The sequence below is a fragment of the Gorilla gorilla genome, chromosome 6 (genome assembly GCF_029281585.2).
Source record: "Gorilla gorilla gorilla isolate KB3781 chromosome 6, NHGRI_mGorGor1-v2.1_pri, whole genome shotgun sequence".
NCBI lineage: Eukaryota > Metazoa > Chordata > Mammalia > Primates > Hominidae > Gorilla > Gorilla gorilla.
This window is the reverse complement of record NC_073230.2, coordinates 8,388,257-8,403,158: the sequence shown is the minus strand read 5'-3', so window position 1 is coordinate 8,403,158 and position 14,902 is coordinate 8,388,257. Positions and strand designations below refer to the sequence as shown.

The following is a 14,902-nucleotide window of genomic DNA, read 5'->3' as shown; positions in this document are numbered from 1 at the left end:
GCATTGCCATGCGGTGAGAAGGAGGGCCCCCCACTGCACCCCGAGCGGTGATGTTCCCAGCTGGGCTCATGTTGCCTGCTACCCCTGTAAGTGGCTTCTGCTGTCCCATCCGACAGATGAGGAGACCGAGGCCCGGAGACTGGCGTGCCTGCTGGGCGCCCCGAGCACAGCCACGTACCGAGCATTTGCGGCATCTTTCACGAAGGCTTCGGGAGAAGACGGAGCCCGGGGGGAGGAGTCAGGTCTCTCTCTTCTGGGACTTCAGTGTGGTTCTTCCCCACCTGTTCTCCAGGGGTGTGTGTAACTAAATACTTTGCAGGCCAGACACGGCGTCACACATCTGTAATCCCAACACTTTGGGAGGCCAAGACAGGAGGATCGCTTGAGCCCAGGAGTTCAAGCCCAGGCTGGGCAACATAGAGAGACTTCATCTCTACCAAAAATTTTAAAAATTAGCTGGGTATGCTGGTGCATGCCTGCGGTCCCAGCTACTTGGAAGGCTGAGGCAGGAGGATCGCTTGAGCCCAGGCGTTGGAGGCTGCAGTGAGCTGTGATTGCACCACTGCACTCCACCTTGGGCATCAGGTCAAGACCCTGTCTCAAAACAAAACAAAACAATACAAAACAAAAAAAAACCCCGCAAAACCAAACAACGGCTGATCCTGTAACCGCATTCTTTCTCCCAAAAGCCGCCCTACTCAGCACAGGCAAAACTCCTGGTACCCGAGACGGGGTCACTTGGCAAATGTTTGACTGACTGAGGGGTGAGGAGAAAGCCTGTGGTCTCTCTTGAAGACAGGGGCTCTGCTAAAGTAGGGCTGTTGGTGGCTCCTTCATTCACGACTCCCGTGGAGACCTGCTCCGGACTGAGCTCTGTGCCAGATCCGGGGGTGCTGGGTCTGGGGTCCTCAAGAAGCCCACGTTAATGGGGAGACAGGCTTCATTAATCAGGGAGCCTAACAGCTGTGACAGAAAACCCCCAAATCCCAGAGGCCGGGCATGACCCCCAAATCCCAGATGTGCAGTGTGACCCCCAAATCCCAGAGGCCGGGCATGACCCCCAAATCGGAGGCCCGGTGTGACCCCCAAATCCCAGAGGCCGGGCGTGACCCCCAAATCCGAGGCCCGGTGTGACCCCCAAATCTGAGGCCCGGCGTGACCAAATCCCAGAGGCCAGGCGTGACCCCCAAATCCCAGAAGTCGGGCGTGACCCCCAAATCCCAGAGGTCGGGTGTGACCCCCAAATCCGAGGCCCAGTGTAACCCCCAAATCCCAGAGACTGGGCGTGACCCCCAAATCAGAGGTTCAGCCTGCTGGTTCTCACGCACCATCCCCGGCCGGGGGCTCGCTTGGGTGCCTCTCCTCCTGGCAGTGACTCGGAGCCCAGGCCCTGCCCCAGCCCCACTGGGCCTCCACCGCCTGGCATGGGAGTCCCCCACCAGCCAGGGGTGGGCCCCAATCAGTGTTGGGAGGGGGGCTATCTTCCGCCAGGCCTGAAGGATGGGGTCCTCTCCACTCATGATTCCCCAAACAGGCTTGGGTCCACAGCCGCACCTGCTTGTGGGGAAGTGCCTCGATTTCCACCAGCCTCACCCAGGAGAGCCTCCGCTTAAAAATAAAAGCATTTCAGAGATGACTCATCTCCCCCAGAGAGACTGTTCTCTCTAGGGTGCCTTTCAGCCATTCCACTCCCTTGACTTATTGTGAAGGGTCGTTGGGAGCCAGAAGAAAACAGGAGAGTCACACAGCAGCCCTCCTAGCCATCGCCCCAGGGCGGGGCTGGACGCTCCCCACAACTCATTTTGCCATTTCAGAACGAGACATTTCACACGTGCAGCAGCAGAAAGACTGCGCTGTGGCACCCACACCCTGGGCAGTGGCTCACGCCTGTCATCCCAGCACTTTGGGAGGCCGAGCAGGTGGATTACTTGAGGTGAAGACTTCGAGGCCAGCCTGGCCAACAAGATGAAACCCCATCTCCACTAAAAATACAAAAGTTAGCCGGGCATGGTGGTGCGTGCCTCGCTACTCGGGAGGCTAAGGCAGGAGAATCGCCTGAACCCGGGAGGCAGAGGTTGTAGCTAGCCGAGATCGTGCCATCATACTCCAGCCTGGGCAACAGACTATGTCTCAAACAAAAACAAAAACAAAAACAAGATTCTGCTCCCTCAGCCTCCCAAAGCGCTGGGATTACGGGCATGAACCACTGTGTCCAGCTTTGTTGGACCTTTTAAGGCAAACCAGACATCGAGACGTGGAATCCCTAGACAGGCCACATGCAGGGTGAAGCCACAGCGCCGTTGTCACACCTGCAAAGTTAGTGCCCGCCGGGCGCTGTCACCCCACGCAGGGTGCGTCGTCATCTGCGGCTACGGTCCGTCCGTCGGGGGTGTGCACCGCGTTGGGTGTGAGGCACCCCCTGCACTCAGATCCTATCTGAATTTCCCAATCTTGGCCCCATCACCCAGGAGGATTCGGGCCCACAGACTTCTCCCAGGGCAGCGGACACCAGGAAAGCATGTGGACCCATCCTCACGAGTGCCGGGTGCCCTCCAGCCCGGGGCATGGGCTCCTGTGGGGCCGGCCTCTGCTGGAGGTTCCCGGCACCCGCGGCGCAGAGCAGGTGCATGCAGATCAGCTTCCTCAGATGCTGTGGGGTGTCTGGGGAGAGCCCCGTCTGCACCGGGCAGAGGGCGGGGGGGAGCTGGGGTTAGGTGCCTGTGGGGCGCACGGAGCCTGGTGTACCCGGGGGTCTCCGCTGAAGCCCCCCCACTGCATGGCCGGGGGCTCCTGACCCTGACTCGAGGCTCCGTCCACCCTCCCTCCGGGGTCCCTGGGCTGAGCCTCCGTGAACGTCCGGCTTTCCCTTGCAGATCCCGACTGGGCCTCCTACACTCTGGGCGTCTTCATCTGCCTGAGCTGCTCGGGAATCCACCGGAATATCCCCCAGGTCAGCAAGGTGAAGTCCGTCCGCCTGGACGCCTGGGAGGAGGCCCAAGTGGAGGTACGGAGGGGGAGGGGCGGGGGGACCCACGCAGTCCCCGGGTGGCCTCAGCCCGGGCCTCTGGAGCCAGAGATGCCGGGCGGCCTGGCTGTGGCCCCTGGAGCCCTGGGCTACTCTGAGGGGCCCGGCTGGCTGGACCCGAGGACCCCGCCCCCTCTCCAGCGGCTCCTCCTGTGTGGCTGCTCCACCTGCCCCGTGCCGGGTCCAGCCTCTCTGTGAGCAGCTCCAGGTGTGTGTGGTGGGCCAGGGAGCGAAGGCGGGTGGCCGATTCCCGTGCCCTGGGAGCTCCGGCGTGCTCCCCTCAAATCCCCACACCTGGAACACTGGGCTCAGGGTAAAAGAGACCCTGTCTCTAAGGAAACAGAATGCAGCGTCCCAGGCCGGACGGCACGACCCAGAGTCAGGGTCGCATTTACACGGCAGTCCACGTGCACCCCGGCCCGCTGCCGTGTAGGGCACCATTACCTGTCCCCTGGGCGGCCTCTGAGGTGACACAGCCACTGCCCACCTCTCACCCATGCATCTGATGAAGCTTCATGGAGCACTTGGCATGGCCAGGCAGGGACACCAGCCAAAGATGCTTCGTGGGGCCCTAGAGACGCCCCTATGGGGAGGGAGACGGGTGTGAGCCAACCAGGAAGCTCTGGCGTGCAGGGAGGGGCCACGCATGCTGGAGGCGGCAGGAAGGGCCCCGTAGGGAGACCCCGAGGGAGGTGGAGAACGAACAAGGCCCCGGCTGGGAGCTGCAGGTCGGATGGAGCGTGGGGCCTGAAGACCCGGTGGGAGGGTCACCCCAGCCCCACTCGTGGGACTTGGGGTCTGGAAGCCATTGATCTTCCTGACTGCTGTGAGTGGGACCGTAGGGCCGCATGGAGGTGAGAGTGGTGGTCTGGGGACTGCTGTGGGGATGGGGAGGGTCGTAGAGGCTGGTGGCCTCCTGTGCATGTCTCCCCACTCTCCAGCACCATTGACCCTGGGCCCCCCCCCTCTAGCACCACTGACCCCAGTCCCCGGCTCTGCACCACCACTGACCCCGGCCCCCGGCTCTCCAGCACCACTGACCCCGGCCCCCGGCTCTGCACCACCAATGACCCCGGCCCCCGGCTCTCCAGCACCACTGACCCCGGCCCCCGGCTCTCCAGCACCACTGACCCCGGCCCCCGGCTCTGCACCACCACTGACCCCGGCCCCCGGCTCTCCAGCACCACTGACCCCGGCCCCCGGCTCTCCAGCACCACTGACCCCGGCCCCCGGCTCTCCAGCACCACTGACCCCGGCCCCCGGCTCTCCAGCACCACTGACCCCGGCCCCCGGCTCTCCAGCACCACTGACCCTGGCCCCCGGCTCTCCAGCACCACTGACCCCGGTCCCCGGCTCTGCACCACCACTGACCCCGGCCCCCGGCTCTCCAGCACCACTGACCCCGGCCCCCGGCTCTCCAGCACCACTGACCCCGGCCCCCGGCTCTCCAGCACCACTGAGCCCCGCCCCCGGCTCTCCAGCACCACTGACCCCCGCCCCTGGTTGGGAGTAGCTCATTTGCTTCTAACAGGCAGCCTTGGTGCATGGGTCACACCTGGAGGCTTGTTAGAAATCACAGCTGGGATCCCAGTGCCTTGACTGGGTGTGGGGGTGGTGCCTGTAATCCCAGCCACTCAGGAGGCTGAGGCAGGAGGATTGTTTGAGCCCAGGAATTCTTTTTTTTTTTTTTTGAGACGGAGTCTGGCTTCGTCGCCCAGGCTGGAGTGCAATAGCATGATCTCGGCTCACTGCAAGCTCTGCCTCCCGGGCTCAAGCAATTCTCCTGCCTCAGCCTCCCGAGTGGCTGGGATTGCAGGTGCACGCCACCATGCCCGGCTAATTTTTGTATTTTTAGTAGAGAAGGGTTTCACCGTGTTGGCCAGGCTGGTCTTGAACTCCTGACCGCAGGTGATCCACCCACCTCAGCCTCCCGAAGTGCTGGGATGACAGGCGTGAGCCACCATGCCTGGCTGAGCCAAGGAATTCGAGGCTGCAGTGAGTTGTGATTGCACCTTTGCACTCCAGCCTGGGAGACAGAAAAAGACCCAAGGACAGCAGAGTCCCTGACCCACCCAGGGCGACCCCAGATCAGCTTCTGCACTTAATGCCGTGATCCCCCACACCCTGAGTTGAGGGCATCCCTGCGAATCCCCTCAGGACCCCGGCCCACCTTGGGCTCACCGCCTTCGACCCACCTTCACTGACCCGGGTGGGGGACACTGGGATGTGATATCCATCCCTTTGCCCTTCGACCCACCTTCACTGACCCGGGGGGGGACACTGGGATGTGACATCCATCCCTTCGCCAGGCCGTGGGCTTGTCTGAGCCTCCGTTTCCTTCCCTAAAAAATGGGCAGGGTGGCCCCTGGACCGTCCCCCTCCCCAGACAACAGGGGACCAATGTCAGAAAGATGATGGGACGGGTGTCCCGTCTCCAAGTCGCTCTGCCATCACTCCTGGAGGAAACAGCCCTGAGTCCCTGGAGGGCCTCTGGGGGCACAGACTCCTTGGCTCGGGGAGAAGACGTGGCTATTGTCCCCATAATTCCAGGGCAAACGGGGCAAGGGCCCAGGGGTGGGGCGTTCACTGTTGTTGGAAAAACTCTAAATGTAATCAGCGGGAGAGGACAGGGGCCAACTTGGTGCTGTCCTGATCTGCCTGGGGTGATGGCCGGAGAGGAAGGCTGGAGAGGAAGGCTGGGGAGGGCCCACTATGGGTATTACCAAGAAACCCCTGATTCCTGCCGCAGAGGTCCGGTGCGATGGAGCCTTTGGGAGAGCACTGGGCTGGGGGCCACAAGGAGATTCCATCCCCATTCTGTTGTCTGCACGTTCACTCGTGCGATGAAAACCAAAGATGAATCTCAGGCAGGCTTGGGGGCTTGTCTCCTGAGAGCACCTGCACCCCGGCCCCCGGGCAGGGCTGGGTCTCAGCCCGGCTTCTTGCTGGGGACTCTGTGGGGCGGGAGCTGCACTGGGCTCCCCGTGGCTCCCTGCACTCAGGCCCCTTGGCCATTCCTGGGCTGGTGGTCAGCGGGGACAGCCGGGGGCTAAGCCTGCTCCCACCCCTAAGGGAGAAACGGGCCTGAGGTGGCCGTCGCTGAGGACCGGACCAAGGTTAAAGGGCCAGGAACCAAAGATTCTTCTCTTCTTTCCTCTTCTTCACATTTTATGTTTTTTTTTTTTCTCCCAACTTTCTATTCCTTGATAATACCTTTTAAAACAAATGCTTCCTAGAGATGCCGTTCACAGCCATACATTTCACCATGTAAAGGGCACAGTTGAAGGTTTTTTAGTAAATTCACAGGGTTGTGCAACCTTCGCTGAAGCCAATATTAGGACATTTTCATCACCCCAGAAAGGAAGTCCGTGCCTTTTGGCTCTTACCCCCGCCCAGCCCGAAGCAGCTGCAAATCCACTTTCTCTCTGTGTAGATTTGTGGGTTCTGGACTTTTAAAGACGGGATCGCACGGCGTGTGAGCTTCGGCGTCCGACTCCTTTCCTGCGGTGCCAGGTCCCCGAGGCCCATCATGCTGCAGCCTGTGTGACAGCTTCGTTCCTTTCAAGGCCGGAGAACGTGCCCTGTGTGGATGGAACACGTTTGCTTTATTCATTCACCCTCTGATGGACGCGTGGGTCGTCTCTACCTTATTTAATGTATTTCGACAATTTAGTGACACATTCAGCAGTTTCCAAGGACAGTCACAGAAGGGAGCTGTCTCCTTCCCTGTCTCCCACCTTTGAGCACCACCACCCCCAGCCAGGCAGCCAGGGGTCTGTGTGGGCCTCGCTCCCTCCCTCCCTCCTTCCTTCCCTCCTGTCTTCCTTTCTTCCCTCCCTCCCTCTGTCTCTCCGTCCCTCCATCCTTCCTTCCGTCCTTCCTTCCCTCCTGCCTTCCTTTCTTCCCTCCCTCCCTCCCCCGCCAGTCCCTCCGTCCCTCCCTACCCTCCTTCCTTCCTTCCTTTCTCTCTTTTTTTTTTTTTTTTTTTGAGACACAGTCTCACTCTGTCGCCCAGGCTGGAATGCAGTGGCACTATCATAGCTCACTAAAGCCTTGAACTTTTAGGCTCAAGTGATCCTCCTGCCTCAGCCTCCCAAGGAGTAGCTAGGACCACAGGCATACACCACCATGCCTGGCTACTTTTTTTTTTTTTTTTTAGAGACAGTCACTCTGTCTCCCAGGCTGGAGTGCAGTGGTGTGATCTCAGCTCACTGCAAGCTCCACCTCCCACATTCAAGCGATTCTCCTGCTTCAGCCTCCCGAGTAGCTGGGATCACAGGTGTGTGCCACCATGCCCAGCTAATTTTTGTATCTTTAATAGAGACGGGGTTTTGCCATGTTGGCCAGGCTGGCCTTGAACTCTTGGCCTCAGGTGATCCACCCCCCTCAGCCTCCCAAAGTTCTGGGATTACAGACGTGAGCCACCACGCCAGCCCTGGCTAATTAAAAAAAAAAAAATTTTGTAGTGATGGGGTCTTGCTATATTGGCCAGGCTGGTCTCAAACTCCTGGGCTCAAATGGTCCTCCTGAAATGCTGGGATGACAGGTATGCGCCTCGGTGCCGGGCCTAGTGTGTGCTTCTAAGAGACGTTCTTTGCCTGTTGAGTGCACGTGGAGCCCCTCGCCCTCCTGGGGGAACCACGGCCTGTTTGCCGCGTCCCTTGGGTGGGATGTGTCAGTCATTTCCAGACTGTTCCTGCCGTTCCCACCGGGCCGGCAAGCAGCCTCACTGGTGCGTCACTTCGCACATATGGAAGTGTGTTGATGGCCTAAATTCCTAGAAGTGAAAGAGCAGGTTCAAAAGTTACGTGGCTTGGTAATTTTGGAGAGATTTTTGCCAAACTCCCCACTGTAACTGCTCACATGCCCCCAGCACGCCGTGGGGGTGTTTGCCGCCTCCTCCCCAGCGCACTGGCTGCCCACGGCTTCTCCTTTGCTGCCCTGATGACTGAGAAGTTGTTCTCAGGATCTTTCTTTTTTTTTTTTTTTTTTTTTTGAGACAGAGTCTTGCTCTGCCACCCAGGCCAGGGTGCAGTGGTGCGATCTCAGCTCACTGCAAGCTCCGCCTCCCGGGTTCACGCCATTCTCCTGCCTCAGCCTCCTGAGTAGCTGGGACTACAGATGCCCACCACCACGCCCGGCTAATTTTTTTTGTATTTTTACTAGAGACGGGGTTTCACCATGTTGGTCAGGCTGCTCTCAAACTCCTGCCCTTGTGATCTGCCCGCCTTGGCCTCCCAAAGTGCTGGGACTACAGGTGTGAGCCACCACACCCAGCCCTGTGTTTTCTTGCCTGTGAACTCGCTTCACACCTTTGCCTGCCTTTCTACTGCAATGTTAGCTGTTTTCATCTTCTAGGGGTTGCTGGTATGTTAGAGAAATTAATCTGAGATACCAAAAACATTTTTTTCTAGGTTGTCTTTCGAATTTGCTCATGGTGGTTTTTGCCGTGGAAATTTTTACTTCGACATAGTCAAAGTGGTCAGCCTTTTATTTTGTGGTTTTAGGGTCTATAGCATACATAAATAGGCCTTCTCTGCCTGAGGGTTTTTTTGGTTTTTTGTTTTTTTTTTTTTTTGAGACAGAGTCTTGCTCTGTCACCCAGACTGGAGGGCAGTGGCTCAATCACAGCTCAGTGCAGCCTCAAGCTCCTGGGCTCAAACGATCCTCTCACCTCAGCCTCCTGAGTAGATGGAACTACAGACGTGCACCACCACACCTGGCTAATTTTTGTATTTTTTGTAGAGACGGGGGTCTCACTATGTTGCCCAGGCTGGTCTTGAACTCCTGGCCTCAAGTGATCCTCCCGCCTCAGTCTCCCAAGTGCTGGGATTACAGGCTTGAGCCACCGCACCCAACCCTGAAGGTTATTTTTTAATAACAGCTTTGTTGAGGTGTAATCCACATACAATTCACTCCTGTAAAGCGTACAGTTCAGTAGTTTTAGTGAAGCCACAGGGCTGCACAACCATCACCACTGTCTAACTTCAGGACATTTTAACGTCCCAACACAGCCCGTACTCACCACCCCTCCGTACTCACCACCCCTCCCATCACCACCGCCCCAGCCGTTACTGAATGTAGACAGAGCTGCTTCGTGTCTCTGTGGATTTGCTTGTTCTGAACATTTCAAACAGATGGAATCACGCAATATGTGGTCTTGGTTTTTTTTTTGTTTTTTTTTTATGAGACAAGGTGTCACTATGTTGCTTAAGCTGGTCCTGAACTCCCAGCTCAAGCAATCCTCCCACCTCAGCCTCCCAAAGTGCTGGGATCACAGATGTGAGCCACCAGGTGCGGCCGATTCGTGGTGTTTTGTGTCTGGTTTCCTTCATGGGCACTGTGTGTCCAAGGATCGCCTGGGTTGTAGCGTGTGTCAGAATTGTGTTGCTCTTTTTTTTTTTTTTTTTTTTTTGACATGGAATCTCGCTCTGTCAGCCACGCTGGAGTGCTGTGGCACGATCTCTGCTCACTGCAACCTCTGCCTCCCGGGTTCAAGCGATTCTCCTGCCTCAGCCTCCCAAGTAGCTGGGATTACGGGCGTGCACCACCACGCCTGGCTAATTTTTGTATTTTCAGTAGAGACGGTGTCTCACCGTGTTGCCCAGGCTGGTCTTGAACTCCTGACCTCGTGATCTGCCCACCTCCGCCTCCTGAAGTGCTGGGATGACAGGCGTGAGCCCCCGCGCCCGGCCGGCATTCCTCTTTATGGCCGAGGAACCCTCCATGGTGTGGCTCGATCACATTTAGTTTATCTGTGGTTCCGTTCACGGACCTGGGGCTTGTTCCCGTTCTCAGCTGTCACGAAGAATGTGCTGTGAACACTCATGTGCATGTCTCTGCGTCTTCGCGTCTCTTACGGTGCAGAGGAATCGCTGGACTCTATGGTAACTCTGTGTTTACCGTTTTGAGGAACTGCCAGACTGTTAGTCACCACAGCCGGAGGTTCCCACCAGCAGCGTGCGGGGGCTCTGATCACTCCACATTCTCTCCAGCTCACTCCCCTGTGCCACTTTGACCTTGCCATCCTAGTGGGGAGAGGTGGTAGCTCATCGAGGTTTTCATCTGCATTCCCCTGACGGCTAACAGTGTTGAGTGCCTTTGCGTGGCCGAGTGGCCATTTGTGCATCTTCTTTGGAGAAATGTCCGATCAAATCCTTCCCCATTTTTAGGCCGAGGTGGGACGATGGCTTGAGCCCAGGAGTTTGAGACCAGCCCGGGCAACAGAGTGGAACCCCATCTCCATTAAAACAAATTAAAAGTATACATATGTATGTAAAAGTAATTTAAAAACCCTTACCCATTTTTATTTATTTTTTATTTTTACCTTCCTTTTTTTGCAGAGATAGGGTCTTGCTCTTTTTCCCAAGCTGGAGTGCAGTGGTGTAACCATAGCTCATAGCCTTGACCTCTTGGGCTCAAGGGATCCTCCCGCCTCGGCCTCCCAAAGTGCTGGGATTACAGGTGTGAGCCGCTGTGTCCAGTGGAGACATGGTCTTGTTCTGCCGCCCAGGCTGGAGTTCAGTGGTGCGACCATAGCCCGCTGCAACCTCAAACTCCCAGGTTGAGGCCATCTTCCCACCTCGGCCTCCCTAGTAGCTGGGACTACAGGTGTGCGCCATCACACCTGGCTAATTTTTTTTTTTTGAGAGACAGGGTCTCACTATGTTGCCCAGGCTGGTCTTGAACTCCTGGGCTCAAGGGGTCCTCCCACCTTAGCTTCCCAAAGTGCTGGGACTACAGATGTGAGCCCCTGTTCCCGGCCGGCCCTTGTTAATTTTTTCAACTTTAGAACCATTTCTAGGTAAAAAAATATAATAAATTCTGTTGCTGTTTTTTGGAGATTATTATAAAAAACATGTAGACTCCCATAAGGAGACATTTTTCTACCTCCCTGTGTCTCGGGTTGAGGCTCTGCGTCCTCGGGAGCACACGCCAGTTTTCCCTTGGAGACCTGGGACATTTCTCATCCAGCGACTCAGGTGATTTGTCCTGTTGCTGTTGGTGACAGGATCTCTCCTTGTATTTGAGTTTTCTATGGAAAAGCCATTGGTTTTCGAATTTTAAATTGGTGCCAGCCTCTTGTTGCTTGTGATTTCTCCAGCTGCTCTGGGCCCTCCCTGTTTACTGCCATGTGATCCTCGGAGCAGGGTGATGTCAGGGGACTTCAGTCTGGCTGGGCCTGGCCGCGGCCTCAGGCGAGTGGCATTCAGGAGCTTGAAGGTGCAAACAGCAGCTGCCTTGGGGGCTTACAGCATAGCAAGCAGAACCTCTCCCATGCCCTCGGGGCTGGCGTGGGGTGTGGCGGCCCCTCCTGCTGCTCAAGGCTCACCACATCTGGCTGGCGGCAGGGTCATTGCCAGCGTCCACCCTGAGGGCCTTTGCACCTGCCAGGAGCACAGTCTGTGTGACAGCCTCCTGGAGCACCAGCCTCCTGGAACGCCAGCCTCCTGGAGCACCTCCCCTCCTTCACGGCGCCGTTTCCTTCTCCCTCAGCCTGTTTCGTAAACGTGTTCTGGGTCCCTGCAGTGTGTCCCTGCAGAGTCCCCTCAAAGACTGTCCTGGCCACATCTGGGTTCTCGCTCACCAGCCCATCTCCAGGCCCCGGTGTCTGGCGCCTGTTGGCTCTTTGCTAAATGTGAGCTGGGGAGCTGGGTGAACGCGGAAGCCCTCGCTCTCTGGGGCAGAGATGGGGGTCACAGGATGCAGCCAGCTCTCTCCCATGGGACACCCGGTGTGGGTGGACTTGGGGGTTGAAAGAGTGGGGCAAACCTCAGACCCATCCTCAAAAGTGGCCTGGCCCCTGGGCCCCCTTTGCCGGGACCCCGTCGTTAGGGACGCTGGCTCCTTCCCTGTCCCAGGGGAGGGTCGATCACTCAGAAATGGTGTCCCTGGGGCAGGAGGAGGTGGCGTTCCTGTCCTGGTGCTGGTGGAGCCCTCAGAGACTTGGGTCTGTGGGTCCTTGTGGTGACGGCCCCAAGGGCAGCTGGCACCTCCTAGGCTGCCCCTGGGACCCCAGGCCTCTGACCCAGCCCCTCCTCTCTTGCAGTTCATGGCCTCCCACGGGAACGACGCCGCGAGAGCCAGGTTTGAGTCCAAAGTACCCTCCTTCTACTACCGGCCCACGCCCTCCGACTGCCAGTGAGTACAAAGGGGCCTTGTCAGGGCCGTGGTCAACAGTGCTGGGTGGCTCCGAGATGGCCCCGGGAGGACCCAGCAGGGTGGGGAGTTGGGTGCCGCCCACAGGGTCGGGGAGAAGCCAGCTGCAGCTGCGTCCCCCAGACCCCGAGGTGCCGCCTGTGTCTGCTGGCCACCACTGGGCTTTGGTTCTGGGGCGGGGGGCGCTGGGGTGGGGCTGGGAAGGTCATTCTGCATCAGTAGCTGCAGCCCACCCGGGTTTGCTGGGGCCTTGGGGGTCTCGGGTGGATCTGAGGGGCCCTCCCAGGTGCTCCTGGCGGTCTGGGAGGGGAACGGGAGGGGCGGCTGTTGTTCGGGGCCTGCCCTGGCTCCTCAGGGCGGGAGCGGACGTGGGTACCGGTGGCCGGTTGGGGAAGCCTGAGACCCAGTCCTCTGAGCATCCTGGGATCGGGAGGTTGTGGAGAGAGAGGGAATGAGGCCTGCTCGGTATCCCATCAGCCGCCTCCACCAACACCCGCCCCTCCAAGCCTCAGTCTCCCCATCTGCCCGGACAGTGGGAATGAGAGGTGACAACCACACAGGGCCCAGCCTGACTGTTGGCACCGACCCCTCGCACCTGTCACAGGGGAAAGACGTGTGGCCCACTGGGTGCCCTCCCGGCCCCCCATGCTTCCTGCCCTGGTTCGATCCCAGCCTCACTGGGCACCGCCCAGCCTCTTGTTTGCTCAGCACCTCCCTCCGTTGACTCACGCCGTGAACCCACTCAGCAGAGGGCCCACCCCGCAGAGATACCCCGAGCTCGAGCTGGGTGCAGGGTTTGGGTGTGAGCCAACAGTGCTGCAGGAAAGCCGCGGGCGCCTGGCCTCCCAGCCCCTGAGGGGCCTACGTGCTGTTGCTGGCTCTGCCCTGACTCGAGGGCTGAGACAGCCTGGGCTCTGCCTGCCCAGGAGCTGCTGGTGGGGACTGCAGTGACCAGGGGGTCTTCCCCAGCATCCGGGGCCTGTGCCCCCTGCAGTGAGCTCCATGAAGGGGCAGTGGGATCAGGGGTCCTCACTGGATCCGAAGGCCCCTGGAAGGCGGGTGGGGGTTGGGGGATAGGGTGGAGGGGAGGCCAGAGGGAAGAGGGAGGAGGGAGAGGGGAGGAAGGACGGACTTCCCGGCTGCAACCCTACACACCATCCTGGGCCCTTTTTTTTTAAATATAGAGATGGGGTCTCCCTACATTGCCCACGCTGGTTGCAAATTCCTGGGCTCAAGCGATCCTCCTGCCTCAGCCTCCTAAAGTGCTGGGATTGCAGCGTGAACCGGCCCTCCCGGGGTCTTCGGGGAGCAGGGGCTGGAGGTGTGTTCAGGCCACGAGCGACTCAGTTTCTTTGGCTGCATGTTGATTTGTTATTGGGGTCACGGGGCCCCCGTCCAAGTGCTTGGCAGGCGTTTTCTTGATGAGCCTCCCGTGAGCCTGGAGACAGGTCCAGCCGCAATCCCCACATCGCCACTGAGAAGACTGAGGCTGGCGACTCAGCCCCGTGCACGCACCTCTCCCTTCCCACCTGGGCAGGCCTGGCGGCGCCCTGGCCCCGCATACTCTCATTCTGAGGCCCCAGGTGCCAGCTGCTGTCTCCCCCTGAGCCCTCACAGGGGAACCCTGCCCTGGCCCTGCCCCGGGCTCTCGGTATGAATCACGGAGCCCCAGCACAGCTATTTTTGAGACATTATTTTATCACCCCGCCCCCAGCTGCTCTGTGGCCTGGGTCACTGCCTCCAAGTTTCTCCCACTCCCTGGCTGTTCTGAGTCGGGACCAGGGGCTGACATGGGTGCGGGGGGCTGGGGGTGCTCGTGGACTCAGGGGCTGCTGCTGTTGGGTCCTGGGTGAGGAGACTCCCAGGGCTGACACCCACTATCTGGGGCAGGGTGTGAATCCCTGTATGAGCCATGGATGCTGGGGCATGGCGGGGGTGCAGTGTGGACCTGCTGTGTAACCTGGAGGGCGGGGGGTGGTGTGGACCTGCTATGTAACCTGGAGAGGGGGGGTTACTGCGTGGACCTGCTCTGTAACCTGGAGGTCGGGGGGCAGCGGGGAGTTACAGCGTGGACCTGCAGTGTAACCTGGAGGGCGGGGGGTGCCTACATCCTGCCATTCTGTGGTCCGGCTCTGTGGCTCGTGGGGCCCAAACGTCCAGCCTGGCGAGGTGGGCAGGGGACTTGTCCACCTTCCTCCCACGTCTGCCCCCACCGAGATTCTCCCAGCCCCAGCAGCCCTGGTGCCCACGGCCTCCGTGCAGCCCGGACAAGCCCGGGTCTGAGTTGAAGGTCTTCAGGGGAAAGCTCTGCTGCACAGATGTCTGGGTGGCGTCTTCGCAGGAGCTAGAGTGTCGGGCAGGGCCCGGAGCAGGGTCCTGGAAGGCCCCCCACGCCATGCCCTGCGGCCTCCCGGCACACACTGGGGTCCCTCCAGGCAGGTCGAGCACCGTGCCCACCTCCAGCTAAGCAGAGGCCCAGGGCCTCAGTTTGCCCAGCTATAAGAGGGGAGGCTGAGCCCGCAGGGGAGGGCAGAGGGTCCCGTGTGCCCTCCTTATCTTTAGCACCAGCCTGTGACTCAGAGGCCGGGACCCGTCTCTTCCTGTGTCACCCTCAGAGCTCTCCAGTTTCTATCTTGACATCGGGGAAAGAAAGTCGTGCGGCCGCTCTGCTTGGTTTTACTTCTGGGTGGAAACCGGCCCCTCCCTGCTTCCTGTGTG

General features: G+C 59.2%; 1 protein-coding gene across 2 annotated transcripts in view; it reads left to right on the top strand.

The window, feature by feature from the left end:
• Positions 1-14,902, top strand: part of ADAP1 (ArfGAP with dual PH domains 1) — a 63,559-nt gene that overhangs the window by 15,541 nt on the left and 33,116 nt on the right. The window contains exons 2-3 of one of the 2 annotated variants that reach the window (XM_055346741.2): positions 2,874-3,004; positions 12,075-12,166. In XM_055346741.2, coding sequence (XP_055202716.1) covers positions 2,874-3,004; positions 12,075-12,166 — 223 coding nt within the window. The remainder of the gene's footprint in view (positions 1-2,873; positions 3,005-12,074; positions 12,167-14,902) is intronic. The other variant, XM_055346739.2, reaches the window with a different exon arrangement.